Below are 16,155 nucleotides of genomic sequence, written 5' to 3'. Positions count from 1 at the left end.
AAACGCTCTTAAAGCCGGCCCTCATGGGAAAGCTGACCTGGTGTGTAAGAAAGTCCATCTTTATGTTTCAATGAGTGATAATGTAAAATGCATGCGCATGCGCAGGGTTGTCATGAGTGTGGGCTAGAAATTACCATTTGGAAACTGGGAAACGCTTACACGTTTTGGTAACTCTGCTAATGTGTTAAGAAATATTATTGAAGAAAGCGAAAACAATTAAAAAAAAAAAAAAAAAAAAAAAAAAAAAAAAAAAAAACTAAACGAGGTTTTTGTAAAGGATATGTTTAAAACAATAATTTTGCTCGATTTGACTCGAACGACTTCGGTTATTCTATTTCCATATTGTAACTCATGAATTGAAATTGGAAAGTGCCAATACATATCCGTCATACACTGCGTGAAATTTTGGTAGAGTGTATTGTGGTTTTTCATCTCGTGCCCTGTCTAAAGGTGCATTTAGGCAAGACCTAGAGATAATTTAGAGTGTTTTCATTGCAACTTCTCACCTTACCCGAGAAAATTGCCCCGAGATTAGTTCGGGAAAGTTATAGCAGCTTGGCAACGCTGACCTCTGGGTGGTTCATCACGAATGCATCGTCGATACTTCGATGACTCTATTTGCTCGGCGTGGACACTAATCGCGGAGGCCCGTCGATCGAACTTTGGAGGAGGGGGGGCAGAGGGAGTAGGTGACGGGGGGGGGGCGGAGAGGAGTCCTGCAAATTGTGAATCATCGGACACGCTCGACTCGGAAAGTTGGTGCACTATGACGTTGCCGCCACGACATGATCGAAGAACACTCCTTTCTCGCGCTGAAAGAACAGTTTATCACAGGAATGTGCGGTGCTGGACTGCTGGCCGATACGCCACTGAACAGCGTAATAACAAACACTGGTAATATTGTACTTTGCAGTAAAATTGCATACAAAATACGGCATGATCTCCGATCGTAGACTACAGTTCACGCCCTTTTTAGAGCAATAGATACGTCTAGAACCAAAACCGGCAATCTACATTGCAATGTATAGGAATTGTGCAATCATACAAATTGTTTACGAGGAGCAGTCGAATCTTCCAGCTAATTTTCTCGTTTGATGACAGGAATTCATAATTTCAAATTCAATATTAAAATAATAATGATCGCGCAATTTTTAACAAGGCAATGGAGATGACCGGTTTTGGTTCTAGACGCCTCAATTGACGGATATGAAAAACCCTGACTTTCACTTAGGATTTGGATTTAGAAATTGACTGCATTTTGCAATTTGGAAATATAAATTCTGGCTTTTCTGGAAAAACACTTATGTGCATAGGGAAACTAATGCACATACGTTGTTTTTAAACTGGGCTAGAATTTATAGTTCCAAATTGCAAAATGTAGTCCAAATCTTCGATACAACGGCCATTGTCTTTCTCGTACTCCGAAAAAAAATAAGTACTGCAGTGCATAACCGTGCTATTCTAACCCTGACCAGTGGTATTGTGCGGAATTGAAATTGATTTAGTTCAGGGGCCATGCACCTTCATAAGCTCCTTCAGAGATATTAATAAGCTGACACAAATGAACTAATTTGGAGGTCACTACTAAACGTAATTCCTCATAGAGACAATGGTCAGAGCGAATTTGGCAGGTGTGATCTATAATACGAGCTACTAGTTGTCGTTCAGCTGCCGGGCCTCGTGAACTCATGCCCTAATACGGCCACGCATTTATATGAGTGACTGATTACCGACGACTGCGATCCTGTGCACGATATAATGGTCCTGATTATTTACACCTCATGGAATCTATTTTTATTCGGGCGGGAACAAAAATACTCACGGCGTGATACGTTCTGCAGAACACGTTTTCTGTTTTGTTGTTTTTCAGAGTATGACTTCCACATTATTTTCTTTATCATTTTAACAGGCATCGTCCACGTGGTCTTATTATTAATTTCGATTGAAATATTTGATTTGAATTATTGTTGTGTTGACTCATTGAATATTCTGTGCAGCAATCTCTTACATTAAACTTTGAGCCAGAGTTCTGCCAAACAGCAAAAATTCAAACATAATCTCATCCCTGTCGTCAGAGCTTAGGAGCCTGCAGCAATTGTCCGTACTTATCTAATAACTCAAAATAATTATCGTTTCGGCCAGACGTTCGATCGGATCTGCAAAAATTGAATGATTTTTTTTTTTTTTTTTTTTTTTTTTTTTTTTTTGAGTATTCACAAAATTCGTAGGTTTTCAAAAGCTGATGAGGGAGAAAGTCACACATTTTCACAATAGCATTTTGAAGTTCCTCCTCTGGAAATTCGAATTTCACTGAAATTTCATTTTGATTCGAATAGGAGAAAACGGCTGAGATACAATTCCTAAATAATCCCTTTTTTTTCAAAGTTGTTCAACTACTTTCGTCGATATAGGTGAAGACGTGGTTTATAAAGTAGCCGGAGATAGGTATTTAAAATCATCTGAAATTTATTATGCATAAAAGGATTTCTACGATGTCAGTAAATTAAAATCCTGATGGGGACGGATTTGCTGCATAAAACCCCAACTCTAGCTTCATCATGACAATGAATCTAATTCGATAGTAAATAAACATTAAAACTCTTACTTAAGGGAGAATATAAATCCCTAGTCTTAATTTTGACGGGTTGACAAGTCGAAACCGTGCGCCTAGCTACGCTAAGATTTATTTAAGTCTGTGACCTATACGCTAATTCATCACGTTTTATAATGAAAAAGCAAGAATTTTTGGTATGTGCGGTTATGAGCGCAATTAGCATGCCAAAAGAATTTTTCCGCAGCCCGCGCATAGGTGCAGTAAAGGTGAGCTGAGAGCATCGAATAATTGCATCATATCCAACTATGTAGTTGCATAAGCTGTTTTTCCCATTCTGCGAACTGAATCGCAGTAAACAGGCGTGGAGGATCTGAAGTTCGTCAACTTTTAACCGGAGCAGCTAGGAATAAGCGTAAGAGAATGGGTAAGTGATTAAAAAGAGAATATTGGATTGGACCTGTAATCGGTATTCAAACCAGTTTCGGCTTTCAGTTAGACCGACACACAAAAGAGCGACACACATTATATTTGACACTGAGGGATCAATAAAAATGCAAACCCGGAATAAATATGCATGACATATAAGTCAATAAATGCACGAGTGGATTGTGTGCGAAGAGTCTCTCATTTAAATATTGTTTTTGTTTGCAAGTAATGAAATCCATTGGCTAGCCTTGGTCGGCGCTCCGACAAATATCGTATGATGCCTTTATAACATGTATTGAAACATTTCAATGGAATTATGATGCGAAAATAATAAATATTAAGTCGAACAAGACTATGAGTGGAACAATAGAACAATCAAAATTTTGTGTGAAAAACGTAAATTACGTGAGGTTTGGTGATACCACCTGTTCAAATGATTTCTGTGTGCGTCTAATAAACAGTAAATAAATTTAAAAAAAAGAAAAAAAAACCTTTCAAATTAAATAAAATTAGTGCCGTTGCAAAAAAAGTTACAAGCATCAATAGTTCTTCTTCCTCTTATTCTCTCTTTTTTTTTGCTCCTTATGCCACGACTGCCAAGAGTAGTGAGATCATGATTTATATTCGCTGACTACTTCATGTGGTTGAAATTTTGTCGGGCATTTAAATCTTCCAAACAGAGAGAAGAAGGAGGAAAAAGAAGAAGAAGAGAAAACTTGGAAGTTTACGATAGTGCAGTCCGCTGTATTTAAGAAAGAACCCAGCTAAAGCTCAATCAGCAGTTGGGGTCGAGCGAAAGCACGATAAATCGCCTTCAATTTCACAAGATACCGTGAGCACCACATCAAAACACGAATAGTTGCCTAGTTGATCGGCAGCTCAATGCTCAGTGAGGATTTTGTAGAGCGTCCCGGGTTCCGCGAGGCCAACATTTAGTTTTATTTTGAGGGGGGGGGGGGGTGTTGAGTTCTTGGAGCTTCTCTAGTTCATCCTAATTTACAGATTTAAAACAAAAATGGGAAAACGCCAAATTCTTACTGATCATTTTTAGCGAATCTCAACATTCTTTCACGCATTTTCATTTCTTTTGAGGAGGAAAAAGTAATTTTTGTGGATACAAAGAACTCCGATAAAACCCATAAAGTTTCTAGTTTTTGTTTTTCTCCTTGACATTCCAAATTCGTCAGTCATCTGACACAAACATCATTTCGAGATCCATTCTCCGCAAAGAAAAAGCGTAATGGAGTTCGAATCCCGATTTTTTCTTCTTCTTTTTTTTTGCCTTAAACGTTTCGGAAGAGCTTAGTCTGCCATCTGAATCCGCCTACGGTCACCGCAAAAGCCTCGCATTATGATTTTTCTCCGATCTTGGATTCGATACACACACACACACACTCATCCTGTTCCCACGAATGATACGTATACCGAAAAATGCGGAAATCCATCCGCGAACTTGAGGAACTTTGCGCGGGGGATCTCGGCGACTGGCGTCTCCCGATTCGTCCCGCCTATATGTGTGTATGTAAAACTTTATGCGGGTGTGTGAGTGAGATGCGGTGACTGGGAGCGCGAATTGGACTGACTTACAAAGAGTAGTTGCCAAATAGTGGGTGTAAATAGTTATTTTCCCCATTCAAATCAATGTAAAAAGAGCTCGGGATGGGTACGGCTGACAAGCGTGCACGAAGGTCGCGGTGCTTCCAAGCTCCTGCGCCTACCTCGACCCGTTTATCCCCATATGGAGTTTCACTGTCAGTCGGTTTTAATTCAAGGTGCGCATGCGCCAAGAACTGACCAGCTCCCTGGTCAATTTCTCTACTTCGATTTTTTAGGCGACTTCAATTATCCCTGTTCAAAACTGGGAGAAAAAACCCTTATAATGATAAAAGAGTAAAAAATGTGTGGCTTTCAATGATTTCCATGGAATATTGTGTTTTGACGTACTTAACAACATTCCATTTTCTGGAATTGGAAATTTTTTTACAAAACCTGTGCAGCAAAGAGGGACAAGGAGCTCCTAAGGATTTAGACACCAAAAATTGGTGGATGCACTTCTTCCATCTGTGTGACCGGTGCTTCTGTTTGGAAAATTTTATAGGCTTCCTCATTAAAGAGAGTGGTTAGCTCTACCAACTTCCAGCCTGTGCGACACAAGGCTCCCTTAATTCCCTTTAACTTCAAAACGTCATCGTCAGATAAGTGCCATGATTGCTTCTGAATTTTTGTATTAATTCCTTCGAGTTTCTTAACGTCGTTGCGTATAAAATCCCTCTCTAGTGGTACAAACGTTTCGTCATTCTGAAACAAATGCAAATAAGCGCCCAGTGAACGAAGCATCGTAACTTCCAAGCCTCTCCCATTTAGAGCACATAGAAAGAATTCGGGTGGTTTCTATGATCAGATGCGCTATGAGTAGAAAAACAGTTTTGAAAGACATTCACAAGCTGAACACATCACGAAATGTGACTCTACGTATAGAACGAGTTTTTGGAATACTAAGGCTTTGAAAAAGTAACTGAAGTAAATACGCGGACGCACCCTTGCTCAAATTTAAAATTTAAAGAAAACGTTTATACTTCAATTTTGATGAATTGTCAGGAAAAGTGTCATGAGAATTGTCGAATAAAATTACTAGACGACTCGTGTAGTAGCTGATCTCTGATTTAAAAAATGGGAGTGAATAAGTACTTGTATCTTTGTCTTTGGGACCATTTCTTTCGATTAGGTGGGGACGATTTTGTTCAAGCTATTCTTACTTGAAGATCTTGATGACGAGCGTCATTAAACACCCGTTGGATTTTTTCAAATTTTAAGCGGAGTTCCTCGTGCAATAAGTACAATTCCTTCACGAGTGACAAATAAGTTGTGATGGCGCTATGTGTATTTAGATTCGAATCGTCTTGAAGTTGTTTCAAGAGATCTTTTTCCGTCTTTACTAATGATCCATACTCTTTCAGGGCATGTTTAAAGTCTTCCATGTATTTGGTTGAAATCATCTGGAAAAATGACCAGTTTGGATTGCGTCAGGACTACTTAGTACAGATAGGGTTTATATATATAGTATCGTCGTAATATGCATAGAAAATATTTGCTTCTCATTAAAACTTAGTAACTAGACATACATCTTTTTCATGAAAATTAAGTTAAAGTAAAAGTAGGTAATTGATTTGAAATTTTTATTCAGAAGAAATAATGGAACCTGATTGCGATATTTTGTGAGAAACTCGTATCATATTATTATGGTAAAGAGGCTTAATAAAACTCTTTAAAGTACAAAATGGGTTTGAAAAACTTAATTTCAGTATAGATGCTACACAAATACATGCATTTTACCTCAGTTCTACATATAATGAAAAATGATTTGTAAACTGAAAAACATGCTCTCACACTGATAACCTATAATATAACGTTTATTCGTGTAGGTACATACGCGGGAGCTATAGTTGCTCTTGCTCTATTGAACACGAACAGGAAAGTATATCATTGTAATTGGGATCTTTTGTTTTTAGAAGTTCCCACAAAATGTATGATTACCTACTTCAGATTTGATTGAAACGACGAGGAGGCATCCCAAAAAAAGAAGAGTTTTAAACATAATTTGAGAAGTGCTTGCAAGTTTGATGAAGTCTACATGCTGACTGAATCTGATAAAAGGAAATTAACAACTTAGTTAAGATAAGTAACGCTGTCGAGCTTATTGATAAATCATTCTGATCGAATCTATATCACACAATCTTATATGTTCATTTTACGGTGCCGATTTGAGAAGAATTCAAATATTGAGACAGTTACACGTGTATCAGAGCCGCACGTATTACGGTAGATGCTACCTACTGATTATAAACAAAATAAAAGATGAAAGAAGGGTTACTTTTATGGTTAAGAAATTAATATTTTTGACGAAGGAACTACTAAATATATTTTTAGTTCTTCTGAGCAGGAAGTTGCTCTCACACAATTAAAAGTTTTGGCGTTTTATTATACTCACAAAAAGAGTATACATCATGAGTATCTTAACGTAAGACATCGCGAAAAAAAAAAAACGTATGAAAAAATCCTGTATTATAATAATGGCTTAAACATGTCACATTGTCACAAATTATAAATTTAAAAGTCAAACACGTTAAGAACAAACGGCAAGGACGAAACTGTTCCATTGAGGAAGATTGATCCAGATGCCTCTCTGCACCTTTTGAAAAGCTCCATGAGAGATATACTTCACGACAACCGTAAATTACGGTTGCTTCCACCTAGATTTAATGAGACGATGATGCATGCATTTGCACAAGTTTTTCTGAGATTACATAATAATATGAGATCGCAACGTGTAGAGAAAACCATCGTATTCACTAAAAAGGCGGATGGTATCATGCACCATTTTTTTCAACATCTTTATTTGATTCAATTCGAAATTGCTTTCGCAGATCTGTGTGTCAGATCTGTCTGAAATGTGGTCAAGTTCTTCTCTGAAGCCTCAAAATCTGACTTTTCAATCGACGTCTGCAGCGTCAAAAACCGAGTTACGCATGTTGGTCAGGGTTTCTACTAAAACAGGCTGGCCAAAAATCAGTACTTTTACAGTACTTCTTCAGTACATTCCCGAGAAATTCAGTACCTCCTCAACGGAAAAATTCAGTACTTTTATAGTACCTCCATTTGACAAAATTCGAAAAATTTCAAAAATTGGAGCTGCTCTCTCAAATTGTGACAAAAATGAAAAATTCCGGACCTTCTAACGAACTTTCCGCACTTTTTTTCAGAACTTCCGGACCGCCCTTAAAAAATGAGTACTATTTCCGAAAATTCCGGTCTTGTGGACACCCTGTTTGTGCTTCTACATCAATACGTTTTCTCCTTATGACGAAACGGCACCAGTGGCGTGCGACTCGTGCCTGCTAGTAAATGGGAGCCGGTGAGTTATAAATGAACCGCGCATGCTTGTGAGTAATGGCGCATCGATCTCCGGCCGACTCGTTGTCATTGTCATTCCTAATGCAGTCACCAGACAGCGCTCTCGATGACACTGAAACCTCCAATCATTGCACGATCCCCATGCAAGTGCGCCTTCCTGTCCGCGATGAGTCTGCCTGTCGGCCTTTGACTCGAGCCCCGGCTCCCATCTCGAAGACGCGAGGCCTCATCCTGATCACGTTCGACATTTATATATTGTGGACCCACAGAGTCAGGCTGAAATCCAGAAAAGTAATTGTCATGGACTGGATCTTTTGTCTCCTCAGATTTGATAAGTTTGTCCAAGAGCACTTTCTGACAGAAAATTCAAAGAAAGCAGAATTCGCAGAACACGGGGGAATGTACATTAAACACATCTCATATTGCACATTCAATATTTAAAGTGCATCAGAAAACATTATCCGTGCAAAACTAGTTTTCTATTCGAAGTATCATCGTGTGTTATCTTGCCTTAGAGTAAGTAAAGTCACTTCCCGCCTGGCGATAAACGGGACACTGTACGTGAAAGGAATTAAGAGCGCCTTCATTTTGTGCGGATATGCAATGCGGACATCTCTTGAGCACGAATAGTTGTATCCAGGCGCTTTAATTAATTTCGTGCCGAGAGTGTCTTTTTTTGGAAGGTTTTGCGCAGTTAATTATTCCAAAGTCATAGAAACCCAGCTTGACGCTGATAATACAACAAACTTTTTCCTTGAGGTATGAAAAACTCCGAGATATTTCCAAATTAGAGGTACAATTATTTTGTCTTAGTGGGCGCTAAATTGGCTTGAAAGCATGGACGCGACATACAGCTTATTTGTTTGCAATACAATAGCTACATCGGATTCTTTATTACTTGATCTCACCATAGATTAATTTGAAATGATTTAATAAAGGCGAATAGTATACAGATTATAATTATTTACCTTATCAGGATTAAAAAGATACGCATCAGGATATAAAGTTTAACTTGATAAAGATTGAACCTGTATCTGGTCTGTAATCATACTTATATACTCTCCAAATTTTTCATAGAATCGATAAAACGTTTAGGTTTTTAGGTAGAAATAAATAGACGCTTTCTTTGGGGTCATTTTTCAAGGAAAGCAACAAGGCGTACGGTCCAGGAAATAGCCCTCGTGCATATTCGACGAAAATGCGGAATCGAAATCAAAAAGTCTACGTGGACAAGCATCGGCATCGCACGAAGTCACGACGCAAGAATGGGAACAATACAATAAATGCAGTTTATGGTATGCTCCGGTATGGCTTCAGCCTGGATTCAAGGTTGCAAAGAAATGAGATTATGGATGGGCACCCGCACCGGTCAGCAAACACCGTGCCTCTACGTAGGTCACAACTCGCAACTGCACGGATTGCGGGTTGGACGTATTTAGATTGGCAAGGTCAAAGGCCGCATGGTTTCTCTGTTACCAACCTCATCCCTGTTTCAGCGCTTGCGCGGAAAAATGTGCCTTGGAATGAAAGAGCCCAACGTTTTATAACTATTTAGAGCTGGGAATATGCTCCATACTGTCGTACTGAGGAAGATCTCGGTGTACGTAAAAGGAACGCATATATTGCAAGATATCAATCATTACTATAGAGGTTTCAAAGAACAAGATACGTGCGATAAAAATTACACAAAAGAGCAGCGCTGACGTTAAGGGTCACCCTAGATAAGAGGCCACGCAATGGCCATTGTGGTTCTCTTGTATTCTGCAAAAAGTTCAAGAGCCTGGTTTTTTTGCGATAAACTTACTGTTATCTTCCTTAGCACAGAATTGAATGAATGCTAAGATGGACTTAATGAAACCCCCATATCAATATAGAGACACTAGAAAAACACTAATTTGGTTTGCAATGCTTCAAAATATATACTTTCAGATATATACCCGAAACATTTGATAAATTTTCATCGGATATTTTTAAAAGGTCAAAAAGTAACTCATGAAAATTGCAAAAAGTCACGGTGCGTAGTCCCCACCCACTGCTGAAAGGTGCGATAATGAGCATGAACTAATCGGAAAGACTTCAACGCCCGGCAAGACATAGGGATTGGTCACAAAACGACTTAATCATGAATAAATCGGGGAGAGACTTTAACGCAAGGCTAGAAAAAAAGGATGACCGCAAAACGCAGGAATCCAGAAAGAATGTGGCTTTCGGTAAGCTGAAATATGCACATGAGCATATGTATATGCACATGAGTTTGCACTGATTCCTACCTCGGTCAGTTGCATGCTCATTTTCTCGTTCTAATTTTTACATTTTTTAGCTTCTGTTCCAGTTGAGAATGGGCATGTAATTGGCCCGAAACGTCCTGGTTGTTTTATGTCTCCTCTAACCTTGTATACCCATTTGTTTTTTTGTATTTTAGTGTGTTTTTATTGTTATGCAAATATCGTCACCTTCCAGACAAAGTATCACAAGCGCCATGCGACGTTTAAAAATTTCCGCCGCCATTATATTTTTTTACAGAGAAATTGTTCAACGAAGCTGTCCGAAAATTACACCGAATTTTCTTTGTGCTGCCGATAAAATTTAGTGAAATTTTCGAACAGATTCAACCAACAATTTCTCAGTAAAAAAATAAAATGGCGGCGGAAATTTTTAAACGTCGCATGGCGCTTGTGATACTTTGCCTGGAAGGTGACGATATATTGAGGATTTATTTATCCATCGAATCGAGCACGATTTCTTGGTTAATATTGAACGTAGGGAATTGCTATTCGGGCAGATCTTGTTACTTTTGACTGATCCACAAGAATCAAACATCAAAACACGATTCTGTGACCAGCACAAGTGACCCATTGCGGCTGCTCGCAGGAACTCCAACGGGCTCCGACGGCGACTGGACGAGAGCCCGAGAGGACGTGACGTGAAGGGTGATCCGGAGTGGGAACGCGCGGCCGGTGCCGGTGCTGACGCTGACGCGCCGGTGGGCAGCGGGACAAGTTGCGAGGGCGCGTGGGCGGGCACTTGTTCGCGCGTCCGAAAGCCAGACCTAGTTCAAGAATTCGAGCCGCGAATCGGGCGCGTGACAGGCCACTGAGCCCCGGCGGAATTGTTCTCCGCTGATGTCATCGCGGGCGCCCGCCACCACCGACCGCCCGGACCTCACCCAACACAGCGCCCATCGCGCCCGGCTCCACGCCGAGATCGCTAATTAAAACGACCCGCTGGCGGAGCAATAGGTCCAACAGGATCCTCTGTAAAATCAAACGGGGAGTTTGAAAAGACACAGACAGAGACACTCCTCGCGCAGAGGGGGCTCGCGCTCGAGACCCTCTTTCCGAACTAGGCTACTGAACGAATTTAAGTACGTATAAAAACATAAGAGCAGCTTTCACAGCACTTTGCGATGTATAACCGCCACAGCACCCACAGACCTACAGAAAGTTGGCATTATAGAGTACCTACATACGGGAGAGTATTGCCATCCCTGTGCCGCACTCTGATTGGTTCATCAGTTTTAGGCTATCATGGAGCTCCAAAGTTGGTCCGATGTAAACAAACCCGACCCAGAGGAACACGTATTATCGGCAGAGAAATGAATGATAATCACACTCAAAGGTTAATTTTCGACAAAAATATCCATCAAAGTTCGATCCGAACGCAATTCAGAAATTGATCATAAAAAAATTTCTATCACATCCAAAATCACGTCTAGAACCTCGTAGAATTTTGTCACCATCTTGTTTGTTTACATTGGGCCAAACTAAGAGCGGAGGGGCTGGGGTTTGTTTACATTGGGCAACTTTGAGGCTCCATGATAGCCGACCAATCAGAGAGCGGAAAGCGGCACATATTTTCTGTAGTAAAAGGATTGATGTGACAATACTCTCACGTATACAGGTACTCTAGTTGGCACTCTCTCATTTCCTCTAAAACCCTATGTCGCCACCTTTTCACTGGGTGTCCTCTTCGTTTCCTCTCAGGAGGCACCCAATCAAGCATCTTCTTCGGTAGCTTTGCTTCCGTCATCCTGTTAACATGACTATACCAGACAAGTTGTTTGGTCTAGACGTTGGAGACGATGTTGCTTTCGACTTCCATGATCTGGCGCACTCTATCATTACGCAGCTGATCTCCTCAAGAGATCCATCTCCGTTGTTTTTAGCATATCTTGTGTTCGTTTCTTTGGCTGTCATACTTTACATCCATAGGTTAAGATACTTTTCACTATCGCGTTGTGAATTGTACCTATTTGAAATGAAAATTGAAGCAGTTTAACTCAAATAAGAACTTGAATTCTGAAAGTTGTGCGCTTTGGCCAGGAACAGGTTCAATGGAGAAGTAAACGCTAACAACGTCAAAGAGTTGGTCGCTACAGAAACTGGCATTGCAATATTTGAGATTCCTTAAATTCTGTAGGCAGAACTATGATGCGAAAAACACCTGTTTGTGCGTGAAGAATGCCTTTCTCGAAAAATCAATAAAACGTAAAAGTTTTAATGAAGTGTTAATGACCAACGCTAGCAGAACCGAACGGAGGTCATAAACACACGAACGCGATTTCGATTTCGGTTCTGGGCTTCAAAATATCACACCTAACGTTGAGTCGATGAACCCAATTTCTCCGATCACAACCACTTTCACGCGACTATCATTTTGTATTATTTTAAAGATCCATTCGAGCTATCTACAAAAGGCGAGGAACGATTAAACCAAGACGGAGCCCATTCTTCGGCGATTCACTGTTGGGGAGTGCATTCTTTTTTTAAACCAGCCCATCGAGTTGATCCTTAAAAGGAGAGGAATCGAGGGATCCGATGTCTGATTTTTAAATCTTGATCTTGATGTCTTCGTGAAATTCTGTGAGGTGAATTCGGATTTGAAAAAAAAGAAAGAAAAAAAGTTGCGCGTGTTGATGACGGGTTTATTATCTGTAAAGCCTCGATTACCGAGCTGTGACAACATGAGGCATGCGAAAGTAGCGCTTTGATAAGTTACAGCATATCGATTGCGGGGATACCCGTTTAACTTTCACACTCCACGGAAACTTTCTGAAAGCCATCAGGAAAAAAGTTGCAAAAAAGAAAAAAAATCGATCTCGTGACTGACATTACTTAATTTGTGCCTCGATTAGATTCGATATGGGATTGCCGGACGTATTTGGTCATTTACTGAAAGAAAACTTAATGTTTACTAAGTCTCAAGTTCCATAGTGATATTCGAGCCCGTATATGAAAAAAATTAAAAAGACGCTTTGTGACAAAATGAAGGCTAAGAGCAACCTCAATGACAGTTCGTCGTGAATTCAATTATTGCACGCATAAAAAAGTGCAAAATAATCTCGATGTACAAAAATGCACATCAATCGGACCGTCCACGGAAAGAGGCACTTACTAAATTGAGGAATACTTTTTGGCAAGACGACTTTTGTTGAGTTAGGTTAAAAGATCAGATTTTAAGATATCGATGGGAATCTTTTCTCTCTCTAAAACCTTAAAGAATGAGTTGATAATTTGGTTCAGTTCAGTTTTGTATAATCTGACAGTCTCGTGTTGCGGATATGAGACATTAAAATCTTACGTGTAGCTTTTTCTCGAAACCGAGCTTTCACATCAAATTGCCATATTTTCAGTTTGGTTTGGCATTTTTGGGTGTTTCTACCCAACATTTTTTGGAACACTCTCTAAACTCTGGCACCAGTAACTCAATTTTGAGTTGATATGGACTAAGATCTCTTTCCTAGTGGACGATTACGCATTTATATATGCCTATGTCAAATCAACTCGCCTTTTTTTCGTGAAAGAAGTGATAGTTAAACTTTACATTCGTAGTCTTAGACTGGTTTCTTACGCACAGAAGGACTCATTATAAATAAGTTGTATTTTTTTTTACTTGAAACGAAGAAAGAAACAGTTTAAATATAAGTTTGCAAAGATTGTAATTTATAATTGGCGCATCACGTGCGAATCATTGTGAAGGCAATAAACCGCGGAACGCCTTCAATATGCATACATGCAACGCGGTAATCCGTCAAGTGCGAATAGTTGTATCTAGAGTCCCTTTATACTGAGAGTCAAGACAACACCCCTCATGGAGTCACAACGAACGGGAATAAAGATTACAGAAATTGAACGTTCTTTGTAATCTTTGATCGGCCCATTCTTAAATTCCTTTCTCCGCTCCTTCTCTCATTCCGTTTGTTCCTTGCCGAACCCGTAATTCCCTGGTCCATTCCAGATTATAATCTTTGCAATCGGTGAAAATGTAATCTTTATTCCCGTTTGTGACACTGTGAAGGCCTAAAATACGGGAACCAATCAGAAATGGATTCACATTGTCTTGACTCTCAGTATAAAGGGACTCTAGTTGTACTAGGTGTTGTATTATTTACGCGCATGTTGTTGAAACCATCGGGTATCGATAAATCGAAAAGAGCAAAAATGACGAAGCCACAAAATCAGTGCGTCAATGTTGGCACTTTGTGCGTAAATGGCAACTAGCTAATCTGGATTGCGGAACTGACCAAACTGATGATGACGTCAAAATAAGGGCAAGTCTTTGAGAAGACAGCTAAATTGCATTCAGATCTTTTCTACGCAGCAAATACGAAGGAACGTTGTTTCTTTGAGTTAAAAAAAAAATCTCTTGTCAAACACACTGTTGCCAGGTTATGTGAATGCCACTATTAATGACACCATCCGAGGTTTATTGAAAACAATTTAAATGAACTTTGAATTTTCATCACCATTCCAGACACCAGGCATTTTTGCGGCTTTAGTGCCCATTCCGTTTGAAGTCAAAATAGAGCGATTTCATTCTAATTCATTTTCATGAATATTATATTTTTTACAAAAAAGCCTACACTTAAAACCTATTTTTATTCCCTTCTTCAAGTTTCAGTTTTTTCTTTTTTGTTTCTGATAGAAAATAAGTGATAATTTTCTGGTAGTAAATCAAATTTCCAAAAAGAATTTTAAAACAATAGGATCGGATAAAACGGAAGTTGCTTCATTTAGTACACAGTAAGAGGAAGAATCCATCGTTTCATACTTTCAAGCAAAACTGGACATTTTGCGATTATAGGAACTACTGTGTCTGGCCCACTCACAAAAGCACCTATCTCCACAGAGAAAATTAACAGCGCATTGTGTTGTTTCTGGAATAAGCAAGACACTGTGCTTCCCAACGGCGAAATGCAGTCCAATTTACCCTTCCAGGGAAAACGTGGTATGGGCAAAAATGTGGACACCCCCTCCCACCCACCTCAATAGAAATACTTGTGAAAAAATGTACTACAAACGATGGTTCAAAATCTAAGTCTGACAACATTGTCCCGCAAAGCCGGAAAACAATCGTCATCTTTGACTTCTCAAATTTAAATAAACGAGAGAGGTGTAAGAATTCCGTTCCTTTGCACAGCCGCCCGATTCAGTGTCAGGAGCGAAATCGATTTGGTCAAGGGGGCCACTCAGTCTCGTAAAGTGTGCGCTTCGAGTCCATCGTGGCTCCTCCCGAAAATAAAACTTAAAATCCTCTCGCGAAAACGATTGGAATCTCCGTATTTTTCTCGTGAAGAACGGCAACATGGCCGGAGCCAAAAAATTCGTGGGACGATCTCGCCGACCCGCCAAATATGGTGAGGACATGCCGGCTGGTCGACACTGTTTTCGATCCTCGACGCACTTTGGGTCAAAAAGGGCTTGTTCTTCGGATTCAAGGGAAAAACTAATGTTGATTGTTGACACTTGTGTAAATGAACTGATAACGGACAATTTTGACATAAAGGCTGCTGGAGGGTCCTAAACTGAGAAAAAAGTTCGGTAAAAGATACTGAACTTCAGTTCGTATTGAACATCGACCTTTTCCGGTTCGAATGACCAAAGTCTTCGATCGTGCGAACTTAAGCTTGGTTTCTGTGGCCAAAAACTTTGGTAACCTTAACCGAAAAAGCTCAGATATCAATTTGAACCGAAGTTCAGTACCCGTTACCGAACTTTTTCTCTCTCAAAGTATATGGTGATTACGCTACATTCAACTGCATTTCTTTTAAGACACTATTCTTTCTGACTGTGGTACCCACTTCAGCCGCTGATCTCCTGGCTCAACAGAAACGGACATCGACTTCTTCGAGATATATACTCCAACAATGACTTAACTCTTTTCAATGCTACCAATCAGAATAAATCGATACTCGGCATGTAAAATAAAATTTGCTACAGCATCGATCGGAATCAGTCTATGGATAACTAGCTGTTTGCCATGAC

General features: G+C 39.8%; 2 protein-coding genes across 2 annotated transcripts in view; both read right to left on the bottom strand.

Moving 5' to 3' along the window:
- Window positions 1–16,155, bottom strand: part of chas (chascon) — a 188,704-nt gene that overhangs the window by 167,765 nt on the left and 4,784 nt on the right. The window lies entirely within an intron of this gene.
- On the bottom strand, window positions 2,443–6,332 carry LOC109041105 (uncharacterized). Its single transcript, XM_072298076.1, has 3 exons — window positions 6,314–6,332; window positions 5,737–5,976; window positions 2,443–5,278 (listed from the first exon to the last, which is right to left on the bottom strand). The coding sequence occupies exons 2-3, from the start codon at window positions 5,974–5,976 to the stop codon at window positions 5,006–5,008; spliced, it is 513 nt and encodes a 170-aa protein (XP_072154177.1). The 5' UTR covers window positions 6,314–6,332; the 3' UTR covers window positions 2,443–5,005.

The sequence above is a fragment of the Bemisia tabaci genome, chromosome 1, assembly GCF_918797505.1.
Source record: "Bemisia tabaci chromosome 1, PGI_BMITA_v3".
In the NCBI taxonomy this organism is placed as follows: Eukaryota; Metazoa; Arthropoda; class Insecta; order Hemiptera; family Aleyrodidae; genus Bemisia; species Bemisia tabaci.
This window is presented reverse-complemented; position numbering and strand designations above follow the sequence as displayed.